The 23,037-nt window shown below is 39.9% G+C and overlaps 1 protein-coding gene across 3 annotated transcripts in view; it reads right to left on the bottom strand.

The window, feature by feature from the left end:
* ACSM1 (acyl-CoA synthetase medium chain family member 1) overlaps positions 1-20,245 on the bottom strand; it is a 72,618-nt gene extending 52,373 nt beyond the window's left edge. Inside the window, exons 1-2 of one of the 3 annotated variants that reach the window (XM_065924445.1) lie at positions 20,091-20,245; positions 8,184-8,387 (exon numbers count right to left, since the gene is read on the bottom strand). In XM_065924445.1, the coding sequence (XP_065780517.1) occupies positions 8,184-8,375 (192 nt within the window). In that variant the 5' untranslated portion in view covers positions 8,376-8,387; positions 20,091-20,245. Of the gene's footprint in view, positions 1-8,183; positions 8,425-20,090 lie in introns of all 3 variants that reach the window. The other 2 variants (XM_065924446.1, XM_065924447.1) reach the window with 2 other exon arrangements.
* Between the last annotated feature and the right edge of the window lie 2,792 nt (positions 20,246-23,037).

Genomic DNA, 23,037 nt, shown 5'->3' with positions numbered 1-23,037 from the left:
GATTTTAGAATGAGTGATTCCCTTCTGGATAATCCCTTTTAAACTGCAGAGTGACAGAAGGACCAATTTTACTGGAAAAATTGTTAAGGAAATTTGGCTGATTATGCAACATTCCATTGTGCCTACCACCCCTAGTCTTCTGAGTTAGTGGGAAAAACAAATGGAACAATTAAAACTCAATTGGCCAAAATAACAGATGCTTCTTCCTTGACCTAAGGTTCTTCCATTGCTTCTCCTCAGCATCAGATCCACTTCTTTTGGCAAACATCATTGTCTCCCTTACACAGAGACCAAGGAGACTGGATAAATGTCTATATGATCCTGTATTATTTAAAGGAGTCATGTTATTGCAAGTGTTTAACCAAAGTATTGACAGGGCATTCTAAACTTGTTTCTGAAATATAACACAGTAAACTAGCCTCAAATTAAGATCAGATGTCCCATGACTTACAACAAGGATATTCAGTTCAGTTCAATTCAGTTGCTCAGTCATGTCCGACTCTTTACGACCCCATGAATCACAGCACGCCAGGCCTCCAGGTCCATCACCAACTCCCAGAGTTTACTCAAACTTATGACCATCGAGTTGGTGATGCTATCCAGCCATCTCATCCTCTGTCGTCCCCTTCTCCTCCTGCCCCCAATCCCTCCCAGCATCAGGGTCTTTTCCAATGAGCCAACTCTTCCCATGAGGTAGTCAAAGTATTGGAGTTTCAGCTTCAGCATCAGTCCTTCCAATGAACACCCAGGACTAATCTCCTTTAGGATGGATTGGCTGGATCTCCTTGCAGTCCAAGGGACTCTCAAGAGTCTTCTCCAACACCACAGTTCAAAAGCATCAATTTTTCGGTGATCAGCTTTCTTGACAGTCCAACTCTCACATCCATACATGACTGCTGGAAAAAACATAACCTTGACCAGATGGACCTTTGTTGGCAAAGTAATGTCTCTGCTTTTTAATATACTATCTAGGCTGGTCATAACTTTCCTTCCAAGGAGTAAGTGACTTTTAATTTCATGGCTGCAGTCATCACCTGCAGCGATTTTGGAACCCAAAAAAATAAAGTCTGACACTGTTTCCACTGTCTCCCCATCTATTTCCCATGAGGTGATGGGACCAGATGCCATGGTCTTAGTTTTCTGTATGTTAAGCTTTAAGCCAACTTTTTCCACTCTCCCCTTTCACGTTCATCAAGAGGCTTTTTAGTTCTTCTTCACTTTCTGCCATAAGGGTGATGTCATCTGCATATCTGAGGTTATTGATATTTCTCCCGGCAACCTTGATTCCAGCTTGTGCTTCTTCCAGCCCAGTGCTTCCCATGATGTACTCTGCATATAAGTTAAATAAGTAGGGTGACAATATACAGCCTTGGTGTACTTCTTTTCCTTTTTGGAACCAGTCTGTTGTTCCATGTCCAGTTCTAACTGTTGCTTCCTGACCTTGGGGTACGGAATGAAGCAGGGCAAAGGCTAATAGAGTTTTGCCAAGAGAACACACTGGTCATAGCAAACGCCCTCTTCCAACAACACAAGAGAAGACTCTACACATGGACATCACCAGATGGTCAATACCAAAATCAGATTGATTATATTGTTTGCAGCCAAAAATGGAGAAGCTCTATATAGTCAGCAAAAACAAGACCGGGAGCTGACTGTGGCTCAGATCATGAACTTCTTATTGCCAAATTCAGACTTAAACTGAAGAAAGTAGGGAAAACCACTAGACCATTCAGGTATGATCTAAATCAAATCCCTTATGACTATACAGTGGAAATGAAAAATAGATATAAGGGACTAGATCTGATAGACAGAGAGCCTGATGAACTATGGACGGAGGTTTGTGACATTGTACAGGAGACAGGGATCAAGACCATCCCCATGGAAAAGAAATGCAAAAAGGCAAAATGGTTGTCTGAGGAGGCCTTACAAATAGCTGTGAAAAAAAGAGAAGCGAAAAGCAAAGGAGAAAAGGAAAGATATTCCCATTTGAATGCAGGGTTCCAACGAGTAGCCAGGAGAGATAAGAAAGCCTTCCTCAGTGATCAGTGCAAAGAAATAGAGGAAAACAACAGAATGGGAAAGACTAGAGATCTCCTCAAGAAAATTAGAGATACCAAGGGAACATTTCATGAAAAGATGGGCTCGTTAAAGGACAGAAATTGTATGGACGTGACAGAAGCAGAAGATATTAAGTAGTGGCAAGAATACACAGAAGAACTGCACAAAAAAGATCTTCATGATCCAGATAATCACAATGGTGTGATCACTCACCTAGAGTCAGACATCCTGGAATGTGAAGTCAAGTGGGCCTTAGAAAGCATCACTACAAACAAAGCTAGTGGATGTGATGGAATTCCAGTTGAGCTATTTCAAATCCTGAAAGATGATGCTGTGAAAGTGCCGCACTCAATATGCCAGCAAATTTGGAAAACTCAGCAGTGGCCACAGGACTGGAAAATATCCGTTTTCATTCCAATCCCTAAGAAAGGCAATCCCAAAGAATGTTCAAACTACCGCACAGTTGCACTCAGCTCACATGTTAGTGAAATAATGCTCAAAATTCTCCTAGCCAGGCTTCAGCAGTACATGAACTGTGAATTTCCAGATGTTCAAGCTGGTTTTAGAAAAGGCAGAGGAACCAGAGATCAAATTGCCAACATGCGCTGTATCATTGAAAAAGCAAGAGAGTTCCAGAAAAACATCTATTTCTGTTTTATTGACTACGCCAAAGCCTTCGACTGTGTGGATCACAATAAACTGTGGAAAATTCTGAAGGGGATGGGAATACCAGACCATGTGACCTGCCTCTTGAGAAACAAGGATTTTAGGTATATAGAAAAATGCATCACTTAAAGGACTCCCTCCAAGCTAGATGGAAGGGCCCTTATCAGGTACTTTTAACAAGTTCATGTGTAGCAAAACTGAAGGGAATTGCCTCTTGGATTCATATTTCCAATTAAAAGCGGCTCCTACACCCGGCTGGAGCAGTTCTCTGCTGTTCTCAAACTCACGTTAAAGCAATGCTCTGATAATAAGAAAACACCAACACCAAGATGAGAAGACACCATCAGAAGTCTGACCTAAGATACTAGACCTAAACCCATAGGATTGTTCATAACATTTTCTTCTTGGTGTCTTAGACTCTTGCACATGAATCAAATGTTTTTCTATCATGGGCAAGATCTTATGCAAATTTTAGAAATCAGTCAAATTGTTAGGTTTGTGGTCAATTACCTGCATCCAGTACCTCTGGTTGGAGAAGGAAATGGCAACCCACTCCAGTACTCTTGCCTGGAAACTCCCATGGACGGAGGAGTCTGATGGGCTACCGTCTATGAGGTCGCACAGAGTCAGACATGACTGAAACGACTTAGCAGCAGCAGTACCTCTAGTTTACCTTTGTGGGTTTATCCCCTCCAAGGCTCTGGCTTAAAGGTTCTTAGAAAGTTTATGTATTTTAGAAGAAAGGAATTATAGTTCAGTCTGGGCTAGTACTGATGTCACTAGATGGGACCCACCTACCTGGTCAATCAAATATATTTATTCTAAACCTGACCATAAATATGAATTTTCCCTTAAGGTTACTCTAATGGAACAACAGGCTAAATTCCTGTTTTAAAGGAAAAAAAAGTAAACTCCAGACTATTAGCAAGAATGTTTCCTCAGTTATGGGATGGATTTATCTGGCTAATACCAGGCTATGGTTATCTAAGCCTAAGCCCCCCACCCCCACCCCCACCCCCACCATGCTGGTAACAATTAAATTACATCAAAGATAATCAACCTAATAACACTAAAAAATTAGGCTAAGTGTCTTATGAAAACTGCCAATATACCATTTCTCATAAAGACTGTGGTTAGTATGGAACAGATTGGGTCAGATGACCAGAAATCTACTAGCTGGCACCTAATGGGACTCAATGACTTTGTGGGTCCAGTCTATGGCCTTGGCTTCTGCTGAGATGGCTAGGAAAGTGGGCTTTAGGATTCCCTTGGGCTCAAGGCTACTTTTGTACAAACAAACTTAGATCTGACTCCAGCAAATTTACCATCAATATGAGTCTGATGGACCAAGAGATCTGTACTTCACTGATATGATAGCTTAGCAGCTATTTTGGGGCCTTCAGTAAGATTGGAAAATATTATTTCTCACATTAAAGCTTTAACAAAATTCACTCAAAAGGCCTTAAATGATAGCAACCAAGCGAATTCTGAGGTCTCTATGATATGAAAAGCTGAATCGCAAAATCATATGGCCCTTGATATCCTTACAGCATCTAAAGGGGGCAACTGTGCTATAATTCAAACTAAATGTTGTGTTTATATACCATAACTGTCTAATGTTACGCATTTAATGACTCATATGAAAAATCAGATTTCTGCTTTAGATGATCCACTTCCTAGATTTGGTGATCTTTTAGAAAGATGATTTGGTTCGGAGAGGGTAACAGGCAGGAAGTCTAGAGGTCCCAAATAGAAGAAATAGGCTGCAAGTGTCAGATATTTTTTATCTCTCTCTTAAGCGGCAGGAGGAAACAAACTACAAGTGTCAGATTTTTTTTCCCTTCTCTATACAAATTTAAAAGGAGCTTTCTTTTAAAATTCTGTGTTGTCTTGATGACACCTGGTTCCACCTGAACTTAACTTTTCTCAAAGTTAACCTAAAAGTTTTCTCAAACCTTTAGCTAACCAATGTGTTTTTCTTATGGAAACGTTTTTCTTAAGCTATGTTAATGAACTATGTGTTTACCCTATACTCTGTCTTTCTTCAAGTTGGTTCCACCTAAGACTCAAGCAAATGTGTATGTTTTACTCATGCAAATAATCTCTTAAGCTATGTTAATGAGACTATGTCTTTACTTAGAAACCTGCCTTTCTTCAAGATTCATGTCAATCATTTTTTGACCCAGGACAACTCATCTTGTGCCAATGTTATCTCAAAAAGCATGTTGTGGGTGAGGGACCTGGTGCCAGTCTTTGAGGTTCGAGACATTTCCTTTCTCTACTTAGCAGACTGCTAGTAGCTATATAACATCTGGCTAAAGACTAGCAGGGGGGGCACACTTTCTGCCCCCTTCTGATGTCTATGCCAGAAGCTTTCTCTATCTCTTATACTTTAATAAAACTTTATTACACAAAGATTTGAGTGATCAAGCCTCGTCACTGGCCCCGGATTGAATTACTCTCCTTTGGAGGCCAAGAATCCCGGTGTCTTTTATGGCTCAGCAGCAACATTTCAGTTCTGGAAGCTCATGGCTTAAGTCTCTACTGGTAACTTAAACATTATTAGCTGTATTGCTTGTAATTTGTTTATTTTATAAGGTTGTTGTCTCTTGTGTTACTTGATGTATAATCAGACCCCTGGACAAATTAAAGACAGATAAATATCTTGAAGAAATAGATCACATTTATAACTTAGAATAATTGTAATAGTATGATTTTAGGTATGAGAAGAAGAAGCAACAAGGGAAATATCTCCTGGATCCTATTAGGCTAGAAGATAGAAGATCCAGATCCATTTATTATCCATCAATGGGCCTACTCTGGAAATTAACACCTGAAGTGACATATCAATAAAGAACTTTCACCTGATCTGAGATGAGCATCCAAGCACCATGGGACAAAAAGAAACAATGGTCATGAAATGTCTCCCAATAAGGTTTAACTTCTGACCACAGGGAGGGAGTGTAAAATGAAATATTTCCTTCTCTGTGGTCTTCTAGTAAACAAGCCTTATCCAAATGCAAATTTATGAGCCACAGTGAAACAAAGCCATCTATTTGGAAGCCATCAGATATTAACTTCCTGGTAAGTGCCAAGGAGCTGGGGGATGTGAGAGGCAGCCATCTGCCACATTCACCATCTCTTGTGGTAAACAAGAAATTTGTATGTTAACAATAAAGAAAACAGGATTGGCCCCAGAGAGTTAGATGCGTATGAAAGAAGTGATTTCAGCAAGGCTGGACACATAGAAGATTGCTAAATCTCTTTATGTGAGAGACTTAGTTTTTTCTTAATTAACATTAATTTTTTCATATTCAAACTTTTGCAAATTTATTCAGACATATGCATATGTCTTGTATAGACCCTGGCTCCTCCCCTGCCTCCTTGAAGTAAACTCTTTCAGGGTCACCTGAGATACTGTCTCCTGGACTCGAGTCCTAAAATTCCCACCAAATAAAACCTAAAACTTTTAGGTGTGTGTATTTTTCTAGTTGACAATATAAAACCCAACAAAGATGTGGCATTTCCTAGGCAAATATTTACATGGTGATAATTAATCTCCATGGGTTGATGTGTGAACTATGAAGATAAATGCAGAATAAAAACTATGACATTTCCAGCCCATCATGTGATTCAAAAGATCTTAACCAGATTTTTGATTTGGGCAGTGATGAAAGTCAGTTTGTAGTCTGAAAGCAGATGTTTTGACATCATCATCTCGTGAGGCCAGGTTAAAGATTAACTTATAGAATCAAACAGCCTGAACCCAAATCCTGCTCCTCCACTTATTAGATAAGCAAATTCTGTAGATTTTTGAACGATTGTAACTTCAGTTTCCTTCTCTCAAAAATGGGGATGATTAAAGTGTCCATCTTATCAGAATAATAAGCACAAAGTGCTTGCCAAGGCACATAAACAAAAAGGGCTCTCCAAAAGTGAGGGCTCTATTTTCCTTGGAGTTTTTTGGAAATTCAGAAAAAGGAAAAAGATGGAGGTAGGATAAAAGTCCCCATAAAAGGCATATAAGTTCTGAATACTAACATATTGAGAGGGTTAACAGTCAGGTAGGAAGGCCAGAGCTCTCCAAGCAACAGGAGGAAATAAATTGCAAGTGGCAGACTTTTTTTTCTCTTCTAATCCTGTGTTGTCATGAGGACATTTGGTTCTGTCTGAAGGTAAACTTGAGCTGCTAATGGCTCAGCAAACCAGTGCATTTTTCTTATGCAAACAGTTTGTTTAAGCTATGTTAATGAAACTATATATTTGCTTGGAAATCTGCCTTTCTTCAAGATTCATGTCAATTGTTTTATGGCTGGAGATCACTCCTCTTTTGTCATTCTATCTCAAAATGCATGTTATGGGAGAGGGGCCTTAACTCTCTCAGTAACTCTCAGTAACTGTAACTCAGTCTTGAGGCATTTCTTTTATCAGATTAGCAGCTTGCTAACAGGTATATAATGCCTTGCTAAAAACTAGCAAGGGGGTATCTTTTCTGCCCCCTTCTGATGTCGATGCCAGAAGCTTCCTCTATCTCTTTTATACTTTAATAAAACTTTGCTACACAGAAAGTTCTGAGTGATCAAGCCTCATCTCCAGCCCCGGATCAAAATCCTCTCCTCTGGAAATCACAGATCCCGGCATCACTCACAGTAGCCTTAACCTTCGCAGCCTTAAGCTTTCAGTATGAATGTATGCTCATGGTAAATTAAAAATACATCAACTCCTTGACTCCATATCAGGTGAATTCTTTCTTCTGAACAACTACAGTGTTGAGTGGGCTTTCACAATGTGGAAAATGCCAGCTGGAACTTTGTAGCTGAAACACCCCCCATTGTCTACCCAACTCCTAGTGTCACCACTGTGCCTCTCTTGGGAAAAGAGAAACCAAGAATGCATTTTTTTGCAGAGACCACTGGGATGGGTTTCTCTGGATATACCCTAAAGCCACGTTTAAGTAGGTAGTTGATAGGGAGGACTCCAGCTATACCTGCCATCCTCATAGGAAGATAGATGACATGATTTAGTTACATGTGTCAGATGTTCATGTGCACAATCAAAGTTACACCCTCCCTCTGGGTGTAACCTAAAGCCAAGCCCACATTTTATGAGATGAATTCTAGTTAGACTCACAGTCTCATTAGTTGAAGATGAGAATTCAGACCAACATCAACTTGCTGACCTGTGATTAGAATTTGACACTTGGTCATGATTACCTGACTGAGTACCAGATACTTTCACCTACTATCTTGTTTCTTAAATGAGATTATCCCCATTTCACAGATAAAGCCACTGGGGCTTAGAGAATAGAGGAAGTGTCCAGGCTGAGAACTTAACCCCAAAACAAGCTTTTCCCATGAAACTTGTAAGCTTAGTCAGAAGCCCTTTTAGTTCTGTGCCCCTCTTCCTTTGGGAGAAGGAGGTGAATCCTGTTTTTGCACCCAACACAGAGGCCTCCTTACCTTCTCCATTTGAGTCCAGTGGTCCAGTACATCACTTGCAAAGTTAAATTCCTCAGGTCTGTCGTAGTCATTCAATCTTAGGGCTCCACCTCCTGATAAATATTGGCAGCGCAGGTGCTGAGGGATATGGTGGAAGCCAGGGCAGGACATGTGGATGCCCCAGAGGACCCGAAACTTCATCAGCCTTTGCATAGTGGAGCAGTCCTCAGGAAACAGACAGAATTCTCAGGTCACTACCTGCCTTGAGAAGAGATGACTAATATGTTGGTCATTGGAGCAGAAATTCCTTCCCCAAAATGAAGGCACATTGCTGGCTACTTACTAGAGTAATAGCTTTGTTTCAGTCCACTGGAATTTGGAAGGCACAACTAACAGCTCACTGAAATTTGAAGGCACAGCTAAACTGACTTAGTTGGGAATTTCTTTTCCCAAGTGAAGAATCACAAGGCAAAAATTATGAGGAGGGGCTATAGCTACTAGATGAGGTAGGCACATATTCCTGAGGGTCTTCTCCTTTTCTTTTAACCCCCAGGGATGGAGGCCATGTGGCCACCCTTTTTTTGGTAGAAACAGTATTTTCAAAGTCCTGTATGTCATGCTATCCCTGCTCTGGAAACATCTCTTCCTACTGAACTCAAATATGTGGTTCTTATGAAAACTATCATAGTTTTAGATGATCCCACCACATCCAAATTTGTTTGGTACATCATTTCCCATGATATATATATCATGATATATATATATATATATAAAACTCTGTGTGTGTGTGTGTGTGTGTTACCAAAGCCTTAGTGGAAGCCATGAAATATACACTTTGGAAACTGTCAGTGGCTGTAATTCCTATAAAGTGGAGATAACTGCTCTGCATAAGAGAGGAAAACTTGAAAATTTTCAGAGACATGGAAACAAGGGGTAGAGAGGATCTTAGAGGCATGCAAGTCTCTGGTTCATAACTATTGCTCCTGAGGCATATCTGCACCTCTACCCTTCTCTTGTTAATATCCTGTCCTGAATTCTATGGATCAACAATTTTTCCTGTCTGAGTTTGCATTTCTGCCAGTTGGTATTATAAGAATATTGACAAATATGCACCACCACACTCAGACAGAGGAGACCAATATCACAGCACTCCCTACTACACAGGGATCTGGCCTCAGGGTCTTCCCCAGGGCAGCATTCAGGTACCTATTACCAAGCCATCATTTGACCTACGAAATAAAAATTTTTTGCCACTCCAGATCCAACAAATGCTTCTGACATGGGAATAGAATGCTCATTTACTAGGATGCTTTTTGAAGTTTGATGGTGGAAATTAGCTTAAGCAAGAACTTCTGTTCTATGAGCAGAAACCCACTTCACAAATAGTTTTGAGGTTTAAGCAGTTTATCCCTACAAATAATTAAGCCCTCTCCCCCTCAGTTACAGCAACAAGATAATACTGTTAGATGATAGACCCATGAAAGAAATCAATAAAACTTTATTTTCAATATTTTGACTCTATTTTCAATCTGTTTAGACTTGTAGTAACCTAACCCCAGTTAATTTTGGTGCTGCCCTCCGAACCCTACTAATGCCTGCAGAGAAGAGTATTGACTTAAAAAATAATCACAAACTAAAAGTTGAGAGTTATGTGTTATTCAGTTGGAATTTTTAGGACTTCAATACCAGGAGACAGCATCTCAAGTGACTCTGAGAGAATTGCTCTGAAGAAGTGAGAGGAGGAACCAGGTTAAAGTTTTGCAACAAAGGATAGACAGATTGAACATCAGAAGATTATTGTTAGTTAAAGGAAGCAAGGTAAAGTTCACCTTCAATCACTTGCCAAATCTGAAAGCCAAATAAACTTGGTTTAACATTCCTCTCTGAGATGTCTCAGAGGTTTTTCTTCAAAGCATCCCAAAGTCAGCAGAAATCTAAAAGAGCTTTAGTTAGATTATGATATTTGAGAAGTTTTTTAGAAAAATTAACAAAGATTTAAAACACAACAGGATCATAGGTCACTGAAACAATGCTTATTTACTTAACCAAAGTAAAAGAGAAATCAAATTCCAGTTTCGTATTAGCTTACTTAGCCAAATCCATTTAGTTAACGTCAATCTAAATTTAGTGAACCTTGACTATGCATAAAACTTTTTCCTCCTCAGGGTTCCTTTTCATAGTCTCTCATCACATTCTGCACCTAGTCTCATTTTTTATCCAAATAAAATCAACAAGCTCATTCCTTCTTTTTTCTCAATAAAATGCAATGTTATTCCTTAAACCTCCTTTACTGAAAACACACATTTTATTTCCTACTGTATACTAAAATGTTACTGTATTATTTCTAATAGCTTTAACTACATATTTAAATTAGAAACTTCAACTCTTAAAATCTTCAGTTCAGTTCAGTCACTCAGTCGTGTCTGACTCTGTGACCCCATGAATTGCAGCATGCCAGGCCTCCCTGTCCCTCATTAACTCCTGGAGTTTACTCTTAGTAAAAGGTAAGAAGTAAGTAATTATGAACTGCTTTTTACATTGGCATTCTATAGATTGGTGAGCATAAACAGCAGTGATAATTTCTAAAAGCACTTGTTTTCTTATAGAAAACTTTTTGGGGTGACATCAAGCATTTTCATTAATAATCTTAAGTACTTTTAGCTTTTCTATTTAGTAATTTATATCTCAGTATATCATTAGTGAAATTATCTAGTTATTCAATAAACTTTTACATTTAACTTAAATTAGCCCAACTTTAGAATTTTAAGTTATCTGGAAAGATTATTTTAAATAGATTTTTCTAAAATAGAAAAGAGTTTACCTCAAAGCTCTTATCTCAGTAACATTTATTTTAAAGTTTCATCGTATCAATAAAATGTAAATCAATGGTGGTAGTTTAGTCGCTCAGTTGTGTCCAACTCTTGCAACCCCATGGACTGTAGCCAAGCAGGCTCCTCTGTCCGTGTGATTCTCCAGGCCAGAATACTGGAGTGGGTTGCCAGTTCATTCTCCAGGGGATCTTCCTGATCCAGGAATCTAACTGAGGTCTCCTGCATTGCAGGAAGATTCCTTACAAACTGAGATAGTAGGAAAGCCCAAATCTGTGAATCTGTTTGCAATGCAGGACATTGGAACAATCCTGGGTTCGATCCATGGATTGGAACAATCCCTTGGAGAAGGGAAAGGCTACCCACTCCAGTATTCTGGCCTGGAGAATTCCATGGGTCCATGGGGTCACAAAGAGTTGGACACGACTCAGTGACTTTCAATTTCACTTGTTGTCTAGTTCCCCTACTTCTTCCCTACTTCTTTCCTTATTTGGGGTTCCCTTGTGGCTCAGCTGGTATATTAATAGTGATTCAAATCATAAATATGCAAGGGCCTTCCCCATAAGAGAGTGGGGAACGATGTAACCTAAATTTGGAGAAAGTGAAAGTTGCTCAGTTGTGTCCGACTCTTTGAAACCCTATGGACTATACAGTCCATGGAATTCTAGAGGCCAGAACACTGGAGTGGGTAGCCTTTCACTTCTCCAGGGGATCTTCCCAACCTAGGGATTGAACCCAGCTCTCCTGCACTGCAGGCAGATTCTTTATCAGCTGAGCCACAAGGGAAGCCCAAGAATACTGGAGTGGATAGCCTATCCCTTTTCCAGGGGATCTTCCCAACAAGGAATTGAATGGGGTCTCCTGCATTGCAGGTGGATTCTTTAGCAACTGAGCTATCAGGGAAGCCCAAATTTGGAGAATTTACTCTCAAAAACAGTACTGTATTGTGTTTCTTAATCAGTCATGTCCAATTCTTTGCAATTCCATGGACTATAGCCCATCAGGCTTCTCTGTCCATGGAATTCCCAAGGCAAGAATACTGGAGGGGGTAGCCATTTCCTTCTCCAGGGGACCTTTCCCACCCAGGGACTGAACCTGGTCTCCTGCATTGCAGGTAGATTCTTTACTGTCTGAGCCACCAGAGAAACCACAAAAATAGCAAAGGTCATGTCGGGGGAGTGTGTAATTTCTTAGGTTCCATCTCACCACAGCAAAGATTTGAAATAGCAGACCAGTGCTACGGCTCAGTTAAAGCTCAGTTTTATTTGGCAAGCAAAGGAAAATGCAACCTTGAGGCATGAGGACAGGCAGATGCCAAAGAAGAGAGGCTCAATTTTGGCTCCTCTTTTTATGTTTTTTCTCCTCCCTCTGAGCCTGCCCTATGTAAGTTGGGCTAGCCAGGAGGGCTGTTTGTTTCACCTGAGGTTCTCACGCCTGTCCTCAGATTTTCTTTTGTTCCATTTTTGTGGGTTTTTCCCCTTCTTTGTCTTTTAGCCACCACCATTTTGGACTCCTTTTTACTATTCCAACTACCTAACAGGCCAAGTTTTTAAAAACATGAGCAAACAAAACACAGCAGCACAGAGTGTCCTAGGAAGAACAGGTAGAATATTTATATCTCAAAAGCCAAATTTCCCCTGAAGGCCTTTGTTTAAAGTCTGAAAAGATATTTTCACTAAGCTAGCTTTTAACCTTAATGTAACTTAACTGTGTAAGCAATGAAAGAGCCTCCTCAATTTTTAGGCTGAGATTTCCTTCAATTTCCACTTAAGTAAATACTTATAATTTTTGTATGTACATTTACCCAGTTGAGGTGTTAGCTGGAGGCTGGCAATCTGTTGTTCCTTTTCTTTTATTTTGATGATTTGATGATTTGATTATTTTCCATATTGAAGTCCGTTTGTTGAGATAAAATTGCTGGTAATGATTGTGTGCTGGGCCAGCGTGTGCTGCTTGGGAGTGTAACTTCTCTGATTTTGCCCCAGGGTTGTTTCAGCCCCATCTTACGTGTCTCCAGTCTCCCACTGGAGTGTAAGACTTCCACAGGTGCTCAGGTCACAGAACGGCCAATTCTTATGTGCATCCTTGGTTGAGCAGTTTGTTAATTACATGACTGCGTTTCCCTATAGGGATAGGCTGGGCTGTATGAGGTCTCTCCTCTACCACTTCTGCAGGCTTCTCAGTTCCCTGAGAAAGTCATTGCCAGCCAGGAGGAGAGAGTCCCTTCTTTGGAGCTCAGAAGCTCTCATAAGATTTCAGTTTTATTTCAAAACACTCTATTAAGGTAGCCAATAAAAGGAAAAATGACAGGTCCATCTTCCCCCTGATAACTCTATCTCACTTTACTCAGTGTTTAAGCTAAGTCTTTCTCCATTCTCTAACTGAGGATAGCCAACCACTCAGTATCCAAATTGAGCCTTCCCAGTACCTTTTACACTGAGGATAACCTTCCCAAACAAAATCTTCCCAGTGCATGTTACATCAAAGATAACCCACTAAGCACCTAAACTGAGTAAAATCTTCCCAGTCTTTTGACTGAGGATAACCCACTCAATGTCTAGACTGAGCAATCCAGGTACCTCTTCTTGAAACCAAGTTTCAAGGATAACCTCTTCTCCCACCAAATAAAACTTAGGATCATCAACCAATAAACAGGAGATCCTAGAACCAGGAGGCACTCATTCAAATTTGTCTGGACTCCTCAGGAAGGTGAGTGGGCACAAGGGGCCTCTGATGCTACCAGGGCTCTGGATACTCACTGGGTTCAGGTGGAGAAGAAGAATTTGGTCAGGGTCCCTTCTTTGCAGTCACCATAACTGTCAACATAAAAAATATTCACAACCTAAAAGTCAACAGGTATGTTTTATTCGGTGGGAAAATTTAAGACTGATTCCAGGAGCAGTTCTCTCAGGGTCACTTGAGATGCTGTCTCGTGGGCTAAAGTGCTAAAATTCTCCACCAGAGAAAATGTAACACTCAACTTTTAGGTTGTGAATATTTTTTAAGTCAACAAGAGGATAGATATATGAAAGTTTCATCTTGTAGAGTTTGTCAGTGTGGATCCTTGGGCCATGTGAACTAAAGTATGTCCCCTTCCTTTTTGGTGTCTGTCAGTCAACAATACTTGCTGAGTCCTGTCCCCAGACCACAGGTGCGAGAAGCAACAGATCACCTCAGAGGCTAACTGAGCCCCTTTGTAATGTTGCCAAAGCCCCCCGCCCCCCCCCCACCCCCGCATCATCACCATCAGGATTCCTGACCCATATTAACCAAAACTGTGTACCCTAGTGCTCACCCTATACTGCCCTACCCAATTACCTAATGCCAACTTACATATTGGGGAACCAAGAAAAATGGCCTCGTAATGGCACAGTAAATTACATGATCTCTTTTGCTGTTCCCTATGGCACTCAGTCAGAATTTGGATCTAAGGGGCTCATGCTACATGTACCTTTCTGTTGTCACTTTATCCCCTGTCTTCCTATGGTTCTCCCTCCATTAGATGTCCTAACCCATGACTTTCTCCCATAATCATAAACCTGAAAAGGAAAAAAAAAAAAAAAAAAACTCCAAAAAATTGTAAGGAATCCCCCTCTAACTTCTCCTATCTCTTGCAGGAGGTGGCAGGGGGGAGGGAAGAAATTTCCCCCATTCCTTCAGGTTCCCTTACTCCTTCAGATTCTTCTGACTGAACAAAAACCCCATCTCCCCGAAGGAACAATCCCTACTAGGACGATATTATCAGTCAGTTTGCTCCTGTCATCAGAACCAATTTGAGCACTGTTTGTTCTATATTTTAGCTCTGAAATTATGACTACAAAAAGGAGGATGACATTTTTGACACAAGATGGCTGTGATATTCTTTAGATTCTGGATAAAACTGGTTAAAATGAAATCTTTTTGAAATTTCAAGATTTGTTCTTTTTGCACATGCAATTAGACAAAACTGGCTTGTTGAAACATGTTTCTTTTTGGAGCTCCAGTCTTGAGAGAAGCAAAAATATGCCTAGGAAAAATTCTGAAGTTAACTCTTACCATGTCCTTGAGATACAAAGCCCACTCTGCCTGAGATGTCAGCCTTATGTTAATTAGTAGAGCTTCAAGCCAAGGAAAAAAGAGGCAAAGAGACATTTTAAATCGTAAGCAGAAAACTGTAAGATCTGTGTCTGTTTGGATATGTATGTATATCTCAGTGGGTGTCTCTGTCTTTGGGTAATATTGCTAAGGTTAATTTGTAAATGAGCTCTAATTCAATTGGACTAAGGAAAAGTAAGCACTTATAAATCTAACAGCTCTAAATAAAAGAGAAATGGTTCACATGAACTGGGGGAAAGTTCACTATTAACTGGTATTAATATTTATTAACCTAATTAACATAGGCATATCTTAAGAACAGCATCACCGATTCAGTGAACATGAACTTGGGCAAACTCCAGGAGATGGTGAAGGATAGGGAGGCCTGGTGTGCTGCAAGCGATGGGGTTGCAAAGAGTCAGACATGACTGGGCAACTGAACAACAACAACATCTTAAGAACACACTGTGAAAAAACTTTTAAGAAAATGCAAATAAGATAAGAGCTTTGGGTGATTTATGTTTTGCAATCTACAGAATGCTGTTATAAATGACAGTTCATGGTTGCTGAAGGAAAGTAGGATGTGTTTTTAATTTTTAAAAAAAGGTATAAGGAATGGAATTACATTATTAAAGGAAAGGAAATAAGTTAGATTTATAGGTGGCAAACTTATACGTTTTGATGTATAGGGTCTCTGAATAGGCAAATAAAGTGATGAAAATAGTGAAAAGAAGATTTGTGAGATATGGACCCCAAGAAGAGAGTTTTGTGCATGGTACAAGTTTCTTAAGACTTTGAATTGCCTTTGAAATCTTTTATTATTACTTTAGCTAAATGAATAACTTTTGTTTCACAGTGAATATAAGCTGGTACCAAACTGGAATTTGACTTTCTCTCCTTGTTAAAAGAACAAACTTTTCTTGGAATGCTGCTTTTGATAATGGACCTTGTGAATTTCTTTGCCTTTAAGTGATTTATTTTTTAAAACATTGTTACTGTGATAAAATAAATATTATTTCACAATGATCTATGAATGTTGTGGCACACAGGCAAAGCTCATTCTGCTTCGACAAAAATTAACCCCTCATCTACTCCTAAATCAGGGAATTTAAAATGGATAAACAATGACTGTAAGTCAAATAGTCAGAGTCATGGGAAATCCAAAATGGCCGCTTGACTTTTCCTGGCTCCTTGATAAACCTCATTTTTTCATTTAATGGGGTAAAGCCTTTCCTGGCTGCAAGGTTGATGTTCTCACAATGGAGAAAAAAAATGTTTAAAATGTGTCTTCCACTTAGGTATATGGTTTATAATCTCCAGTGATCAAGGCACCCACTTCACTGAACAAATCATGCAAGTCTGAATAAAGGCTTCACAAACTTCTTAAAACTATCACTGTCACTATCATCCTCAATCATCAGGCAATTGACAGAAGAACAGAAATTAATTACATAGGATCAAATAAATAAATATAAATTTCATGACCTTTTGTCTGACATACTACTTGGCTTCTAATCCTTGTTTTCAGATATAAAGAAGCTGTTCTCCTCAAGCTACTAATGGTTCAAAATAATTTGGTCATTTATACTTTTGGGTAAAATTAAAACATTTTTCCTTTCTCTCCGCCTTGTCCCTCCAGAAATTGGAGACACTTGGGTTCTGAACAGCCTTACTAGGTAAATAAAAAGACTGTGTCTTGAACGTACAGAAATCTCAAAATATTTTGGGGACCTCCAAAAGAGAAAATAATCCACTGTAGTAAAATCTGATGACAGGCCTATGGCATCTATAGTCAATGGACCAAATTTATTTTAAAAACAAATTAGTCTTGGCTGTGTTTAATAAAAATGGGGGTAATTTCAAAAAATTATGTTTCAGTAAATGGTAAATACTAGTTTTGTTAATTAAGGTCTGTATTTACTAAGACTCACTTTCCAGTTAGTCCTTTGCTACAAGATGTTATTCTACTACAAGATTTAACTGAATTAATAGTAAGATGCTCTAAGTTTGCTTCTGAAGACTAACTTTACAGTCAATCTTTGGATAAAGATCAGATGCTCCATGATCTACAACCAGGAGATTAACACCAGGCTGCAGTCATTTAACATGCTACATCAGGCAACCTGGGATATACTGGACTGCATCTCATAAAAGTTCTTAAATTTTTACTTGTAAACTTACTATTACTACTATCTATATTGTTTGCTATACTGTCTGTTTCAGAAAATTGCTGTCTCTTACACAAAACTGTTATCTCTTACATTACCAAATGTGTGACCGAGTCTCTAATAAAATGATATATAGTTCCATATGAGATCAATGATTATAACAATGTAATTCTAGATATGGGAAGAATCAACAAGAGGGAATGTTTTCCTAAACTATAAGAGACTACTAGTAAGGCAGGTATTGGCCAGAACTTTTACTATTTTCACGATCAAGTCCACCAATAGCATATTAAGTGAAGATTTTTCACTAGACCTGGGAATGAGCATTTCTATCACTGTGGGATGAAATGATCTTAAAAAGCCCCCAAACCAATGATCAAATTTATAGCCATGAAGGGCCCTGCTGACTGGAAACTGGCACTTGCCATCTGCCTCTACAAAGATTAAATCAGAAGCCATTGGAGCTGCGGATTAGTTCACCTCTGAAAGTTCAGGGTAGAAATTAAAAATAAGGCATTCTATACTCTGGGAAAAACTGACAGGATAGGCCTTCAGATAGATATTTTCAAAAAAATATGCTCATGAACCCCAATTCTTGCATCATCTCATACCTAGAGAAACACTAACATCACAGACCAATGTCTTGTCCTGGTGCTCCTTACTATCCCCTCTTCTAGATCCCTTGGGACATGTAATCTTTGGGACATGTATCCCTGATCTTCTTGTTAAGTTTGTTTTCTTCTAGAATACAAATAAATCTCCAGATGATGCTACAAGGATATCAGCTGGTTGGCACATGGACTACACTGGAAACAGTTGCCTTCTCATTCCATGGACTCTCATCTCCCTCAGCAGGTAGACCTTGACAGAGAGCAGTCATTGGGACCCAGGACCCCATGAAGCCCCTGTCCAGCAGAAAGAAGCCAGAGATGGTCTCCATCTCTTTCCCAATGACCTGTATCCTCATAACCTGAGAGCTGGATAGGCAGCTAGTTAGACATGAGCAGAGCGTTAAGGGGCCGAAGGTGTGTCTTACTGATAAGAAGAGCAGGGAATGTTGAGTTCTGTCCCCAGGCCACAGGTGTGAAGCTGTGTATCAAGGTCACAGAAGTGGAGCCCAGAACCAAGGTCATCTCCAAAGCCGACTGAGCCCCTTTGTAACGCTGCCAAAGCACCACCCCCCCCCCCGCCCCCTGATCATCACCAGTAGGCTTCTTGACTTATATTAGGCAAAAATACCCACCCCAGTGCTCATTTTACAGTGCCCTAACCAATCATCTAATACCAACCTTCCAGCATGAATTTTTATTGTTGTTGTTTTGAGGCATAAAAACTGGCTAATAACCCACAGAAACTGTTGACTCTCCCTAGTCCGTTAGGAGTTGTCGGCCTGCTGTGCTCACAGTGCCCACTTTTATCTTTATTCTTAATAAACTCGTGTCTGTGTGCAATACTCTGTGTCTAGAAATTATTTTCCAGTCCGCACTTGTACTGCCTCAACAGCACTGCCTTTCTTTTTTTTCCCCCTTCTTTTTTAAACAGCACTGTCTTTTGTTTTATCAGAACACTTAAGCCAAGAAAGACCCAAAGATGTCAACTGACCCAGATGTTTGACTCTCACCCTTTGGAGAAAAATAATAGATTCCAAGATGGATAGGGATTTCTGCAAAGTTGCCAGGCAAATTTAGTAGCAGAGATAGTTAAATCCTGCTCTTCCTTCCATTTTTTTCCAACACATACCTCTCTTCACATGCGTGAACTCATTGGAGCAAGAATACCAGACTCAGTTGCTAATTTTATACACAGGTGTTTACATGACCACAGGATTGTCCTTAAAATACTCAAGGGCATTCCATACAACCCTTTAATAAGTGGCTAAAGCCAAGACAACAGAAAGAGAAATAATGAGGAAATTAACTATTTAATATAAGCTGAATTGTGCCCCATCAAAATTTATGTGTTCAAGTCCTAATACTCAGTGCCTCAACATGTGACTATATTTAAGACAGAATCTTTAAAGAGGTAATTCAGCTAAAATGAACCTTAACCTCATATGACTTGTTCAGAGTGCCTTCATGAGTTCTTACGACAGAACTTTGATTTCACAGCATTTGGATTGAAAAAGCTATTTATTTTACGAGGCAACATTTTTAGTGCATTATAGAGGATGCCAGTATTACAGAGCCAGGTTTGGCTCCACTTTGTACCAGGTGAGTGATCTCGACCATCATTTATGTCTCCAGACTTGGTGGGCATAGTAATAATTTTCACTGTGTACAGTGAGTAAAACTACTCATTATGCTTTCATAAAGATTAGTGAGATAATCTATTTAATCAATTTCCCAGTGCTGTGTCTGATACAGAATAAGGGCTTAATAAGTGTTGAGGTGTCTTCTAACTCCCAGAAAATACTGAAGCCAATCCCTACCAAGTTAGATATTTAAAAAATAGGCTGTTAATAAAAGGCATTCACCTTAAGTGATTTGAACAAATTTTCACATAATGGAGCTTTCTTCTCAATGTTTTAACTTCTAGGTCTTTTTTATTCCCCTCGGCACCCTCCTCCCACACCCTACCACATTCAAATATCTAACATTAAATCAATCACCTGTATACCAGTCATAGTGCTGGGCATACCATGTATTCCCTCTGATCCCTGTCTCTCAGTTTCACCATCCTCACTTTGCAACAAAGGAAATGAAGTGTCAAAGAAGAGACTTGCCCCAGGTCTGTAAGGAGCATTGCTAGAATTTGAAATTGGGGCTTCAGATTTCATGTTCAGGGCTCTATCTATACTTTACTGCCCTGTGGTAGACAGACACACACAGACACATACACCCAAAGAAGCGGTCCCTTACCTGGTACTGTCTAGGAGAGGCTTGGGTTATGTCTTGGAGGGAACTTTGCAAGTTCAGTTCTCTTCTGATTAGAAGTTAAGTTCTCTCTGTGTTTATACAACAGAACTTGGTTCCTGACTACAGCTGGGGCGGAGAACTTGGCAGAAATGGAATGATTCAAAAGGGGGAGGAGATTCTCACATGTAACAGGGCAGAAAGCAATCACAATCCCTCATGGAGAGAAAGCCAGTTAGAAAAACAAACTATATCACGTAATTTCCAATTATTGTCAGCCTGCCTTGTGGTTTGAATGAACAAATAAAGCCAAATGGAGCACTTTCACAAGTTCTCTGTGGATAACCTGCTCCCCTTTCCCAGTCTTATGTCTCCAGTGTTCTCATTTAAGTGACAGACAGGTGGCAGCATCACCTAGTAATTAAACCTGTGCTTGGTTAGGGGCAGGGGGAGTAAGACTCAAGATGGAAGGGAGATATATATATATATATATATATATATATATATATATATATATATATATGTAAAATTGTGACTGATTATTGTTGACGTATGGCAGAAACCACCACAACATGGTAAAGCAATTATCCTCCAATAAAAGATGTACACATTTTAAGAAAGCCTATGCTTAGAGGCAGAGAGATTTGGGGTTAAGGGTCATGTCTGTCTCTTACCCTTTCTCTGACCTTTTTGGACATCCTTTTCCTACACTTCAGTTTCCTTTTCTGTGAAACGGGAGTGCTAACAGTGACACCTCTCTCCTATGGTTTCTCTTTGTGGTTGTCATTGTTAGTATTAGATTAAATAATTCTTGAAATATACATAGCGCAGTGCTTGGCATAATCAATGTTGGCTGCTTTTATTAACTTAGGATTCTGAGAGAAACTGCTTGGTTAGTGTGGTAGCAAGATGTAAGATCTTTGGAACCCCAAAGTCTTGAGCTTAAATCCTGGCACAGCCACTTATAAGATGGCCCGTGGCAGCAATTTATCTCTTCTAAGATCTCAAAGGTAGAGGAGTCAGTGGTTGTCAGTAAGATTTGTCCCATGAAATCTTTGAAAGTTTTGCACAATGTAAAGTGTGTAGAGTGCCTGGTCCAGGGATATAGACCCTGGGTTGATACTGATGTTGCCCTGGATAAGCATGGATTGTCACAGGTAGTGTCTTGCTCTCTTAGCTTTCCTCTAGAGCCATTTTGGGGTGTCATTAGGGAACAAGGGATGTCTAGTATCCTGGCCCAAATTTACCAGCACCTTTTCCCTCCCAACCTCCATTGAACCAGGGGAGAAAATACCTCTGCTCAAAGCCACCACCAAAGACTGCCAGAGACAGCTAGAACACCCTGATAGGCCTGAGGGGAAAGTCTGGTTTCTGTGAGGTGGGTCTTGCTCTTTCTGGCTGATGCATTGATGATGAATCCTTGCTCAGGATAAACTCCTATTTTATGGAGAGGAGCAAGTAAGACTGGCCATAGTAAGCTAAATATTATGAAGTAAAATATACCCTATTACTCAAACAGAAGAGGCAGTCACTTTTGAGGATAGAATGGGGACAGGAGGATCAGTGCACAAGGCAATCTCTGGATCTCAGTATATCTCCCCTGTGGAACTATAACACCAGTGTTGTGCTCAAAAAGACAGGTTCTGGGGCCAGGCAGTCTCAGTTTGAGTCTAGCTTTTACCAGTTACCAGCTCTGGGACACTGAGTGGGTTTATTAATCCATTTTTGCCTCAGTTTTCTCATCCTAACAATGGGTGAATGGCAGAGACAGTAGAATTCTCAAAAGATTCCATGTGCACATTTCTCCGTCTCAAGTTTCTTCTGTAGTTAGGGTGAGGTGATTGGATTTCACTTTAGGACAATGAACTCCAAGTGGAAGTGACAAAAGTCACTTCTGGTCTAGGGCATTTAAGAAATGGTATGAGTTCTCTGTAAGCGTCTCCTGACTCACTAGTCCTGGGAACCATGTGGGAGATAGTATTAACAGCATCAAAATATGGCAGAAATTCTATCAGCCTAGCTCTCTGTAAGGTTCCTTCTGCATTACAGGTTTCAGATATTACATTCTCTCATATCTTCTGTGGGGCTTTTTCTGGGATATCTGGACCTCCCGAATCAATTGTGGGGCAGGCTCTAGGTCCAGCTCACAGCCTCAGGGTCTGCCACTTACCCTCTTACTTACTTGCCTATTTCTCTTCTTTCAGGATCCTCTTACTCTCAGAGTACCTGGGCCCTGGAGGGACATGGACAGGAGACTAGTACTCATTAGAGTGTAGAGACGAATGACTGAAAAAAGTCATGACTTCATCAAAAATCTAGATCTTACATTCTGAAAATAGTCTTGCTCTTCTGAGCAAATGTTCTTTCTCTGCTCTCTTCTTCCCTCTATCTCTTCTTATGTAGGCAGACTGGTTCTTTTGGTGGACTGAAGGTTTAGTTGCTGTTTAGTTGTGGAATCATGTCTGAATCTGTGACCCCATGGGGTCACTAGGCTCCTCTGTCCTTGGGATTGTCCTGGCAAGAATACTGGAGTGCATTGACAATTTCTTTAGGGCATCTTTCTGATCCAGAGATCAAACTCATGTCTCCTGCATTGCAGGTGGATTCTTTACCACTGAGCCACCTGGGAAGTCCAAAGATTTAGTTAAAGATAGTTAAAATTAAACACTAATGCTAATCAGATCTTGCATTACTCTCTTCTACCTTTCTGTTATCAGATCCTACCTTTTCTGAGTCTTCTTTCTCAACTTTGATCACAGGATTCTCTCCCTTTTCTTCTCTTAATAAATATATTATTGTTCTCCAAGGACTCATCCACAGCTAATAGTTCTTCTCATTCTATTTATTCTCTCTCTCTCACTGTCTCTCAATAATTTCCTAAACACATTAAAAATGTTTCCTTCCCCCTAGTTCAAATTTACATATCCAGCTGACTACTAACATATGTCCTAAC

This window comes from Muntiacus reevesi, chromosome 2, assembly GCF_963930625.1.
Source record: "Muntiacus reevesi chromosome 2, mMunRee1.1, whole genome shotgun sequence".
NCBI lineage: Eukaryota > Metazoa > Chordata > Mammalia > Artiodactyla > Cervidae > Muntiacus > Muntiacus reevesi.
The sequence above is the reverse complement of the archived record's forward strand: the minus strand, read 5'-3'. Positions and strand labels throughout refer to the sequence as shown.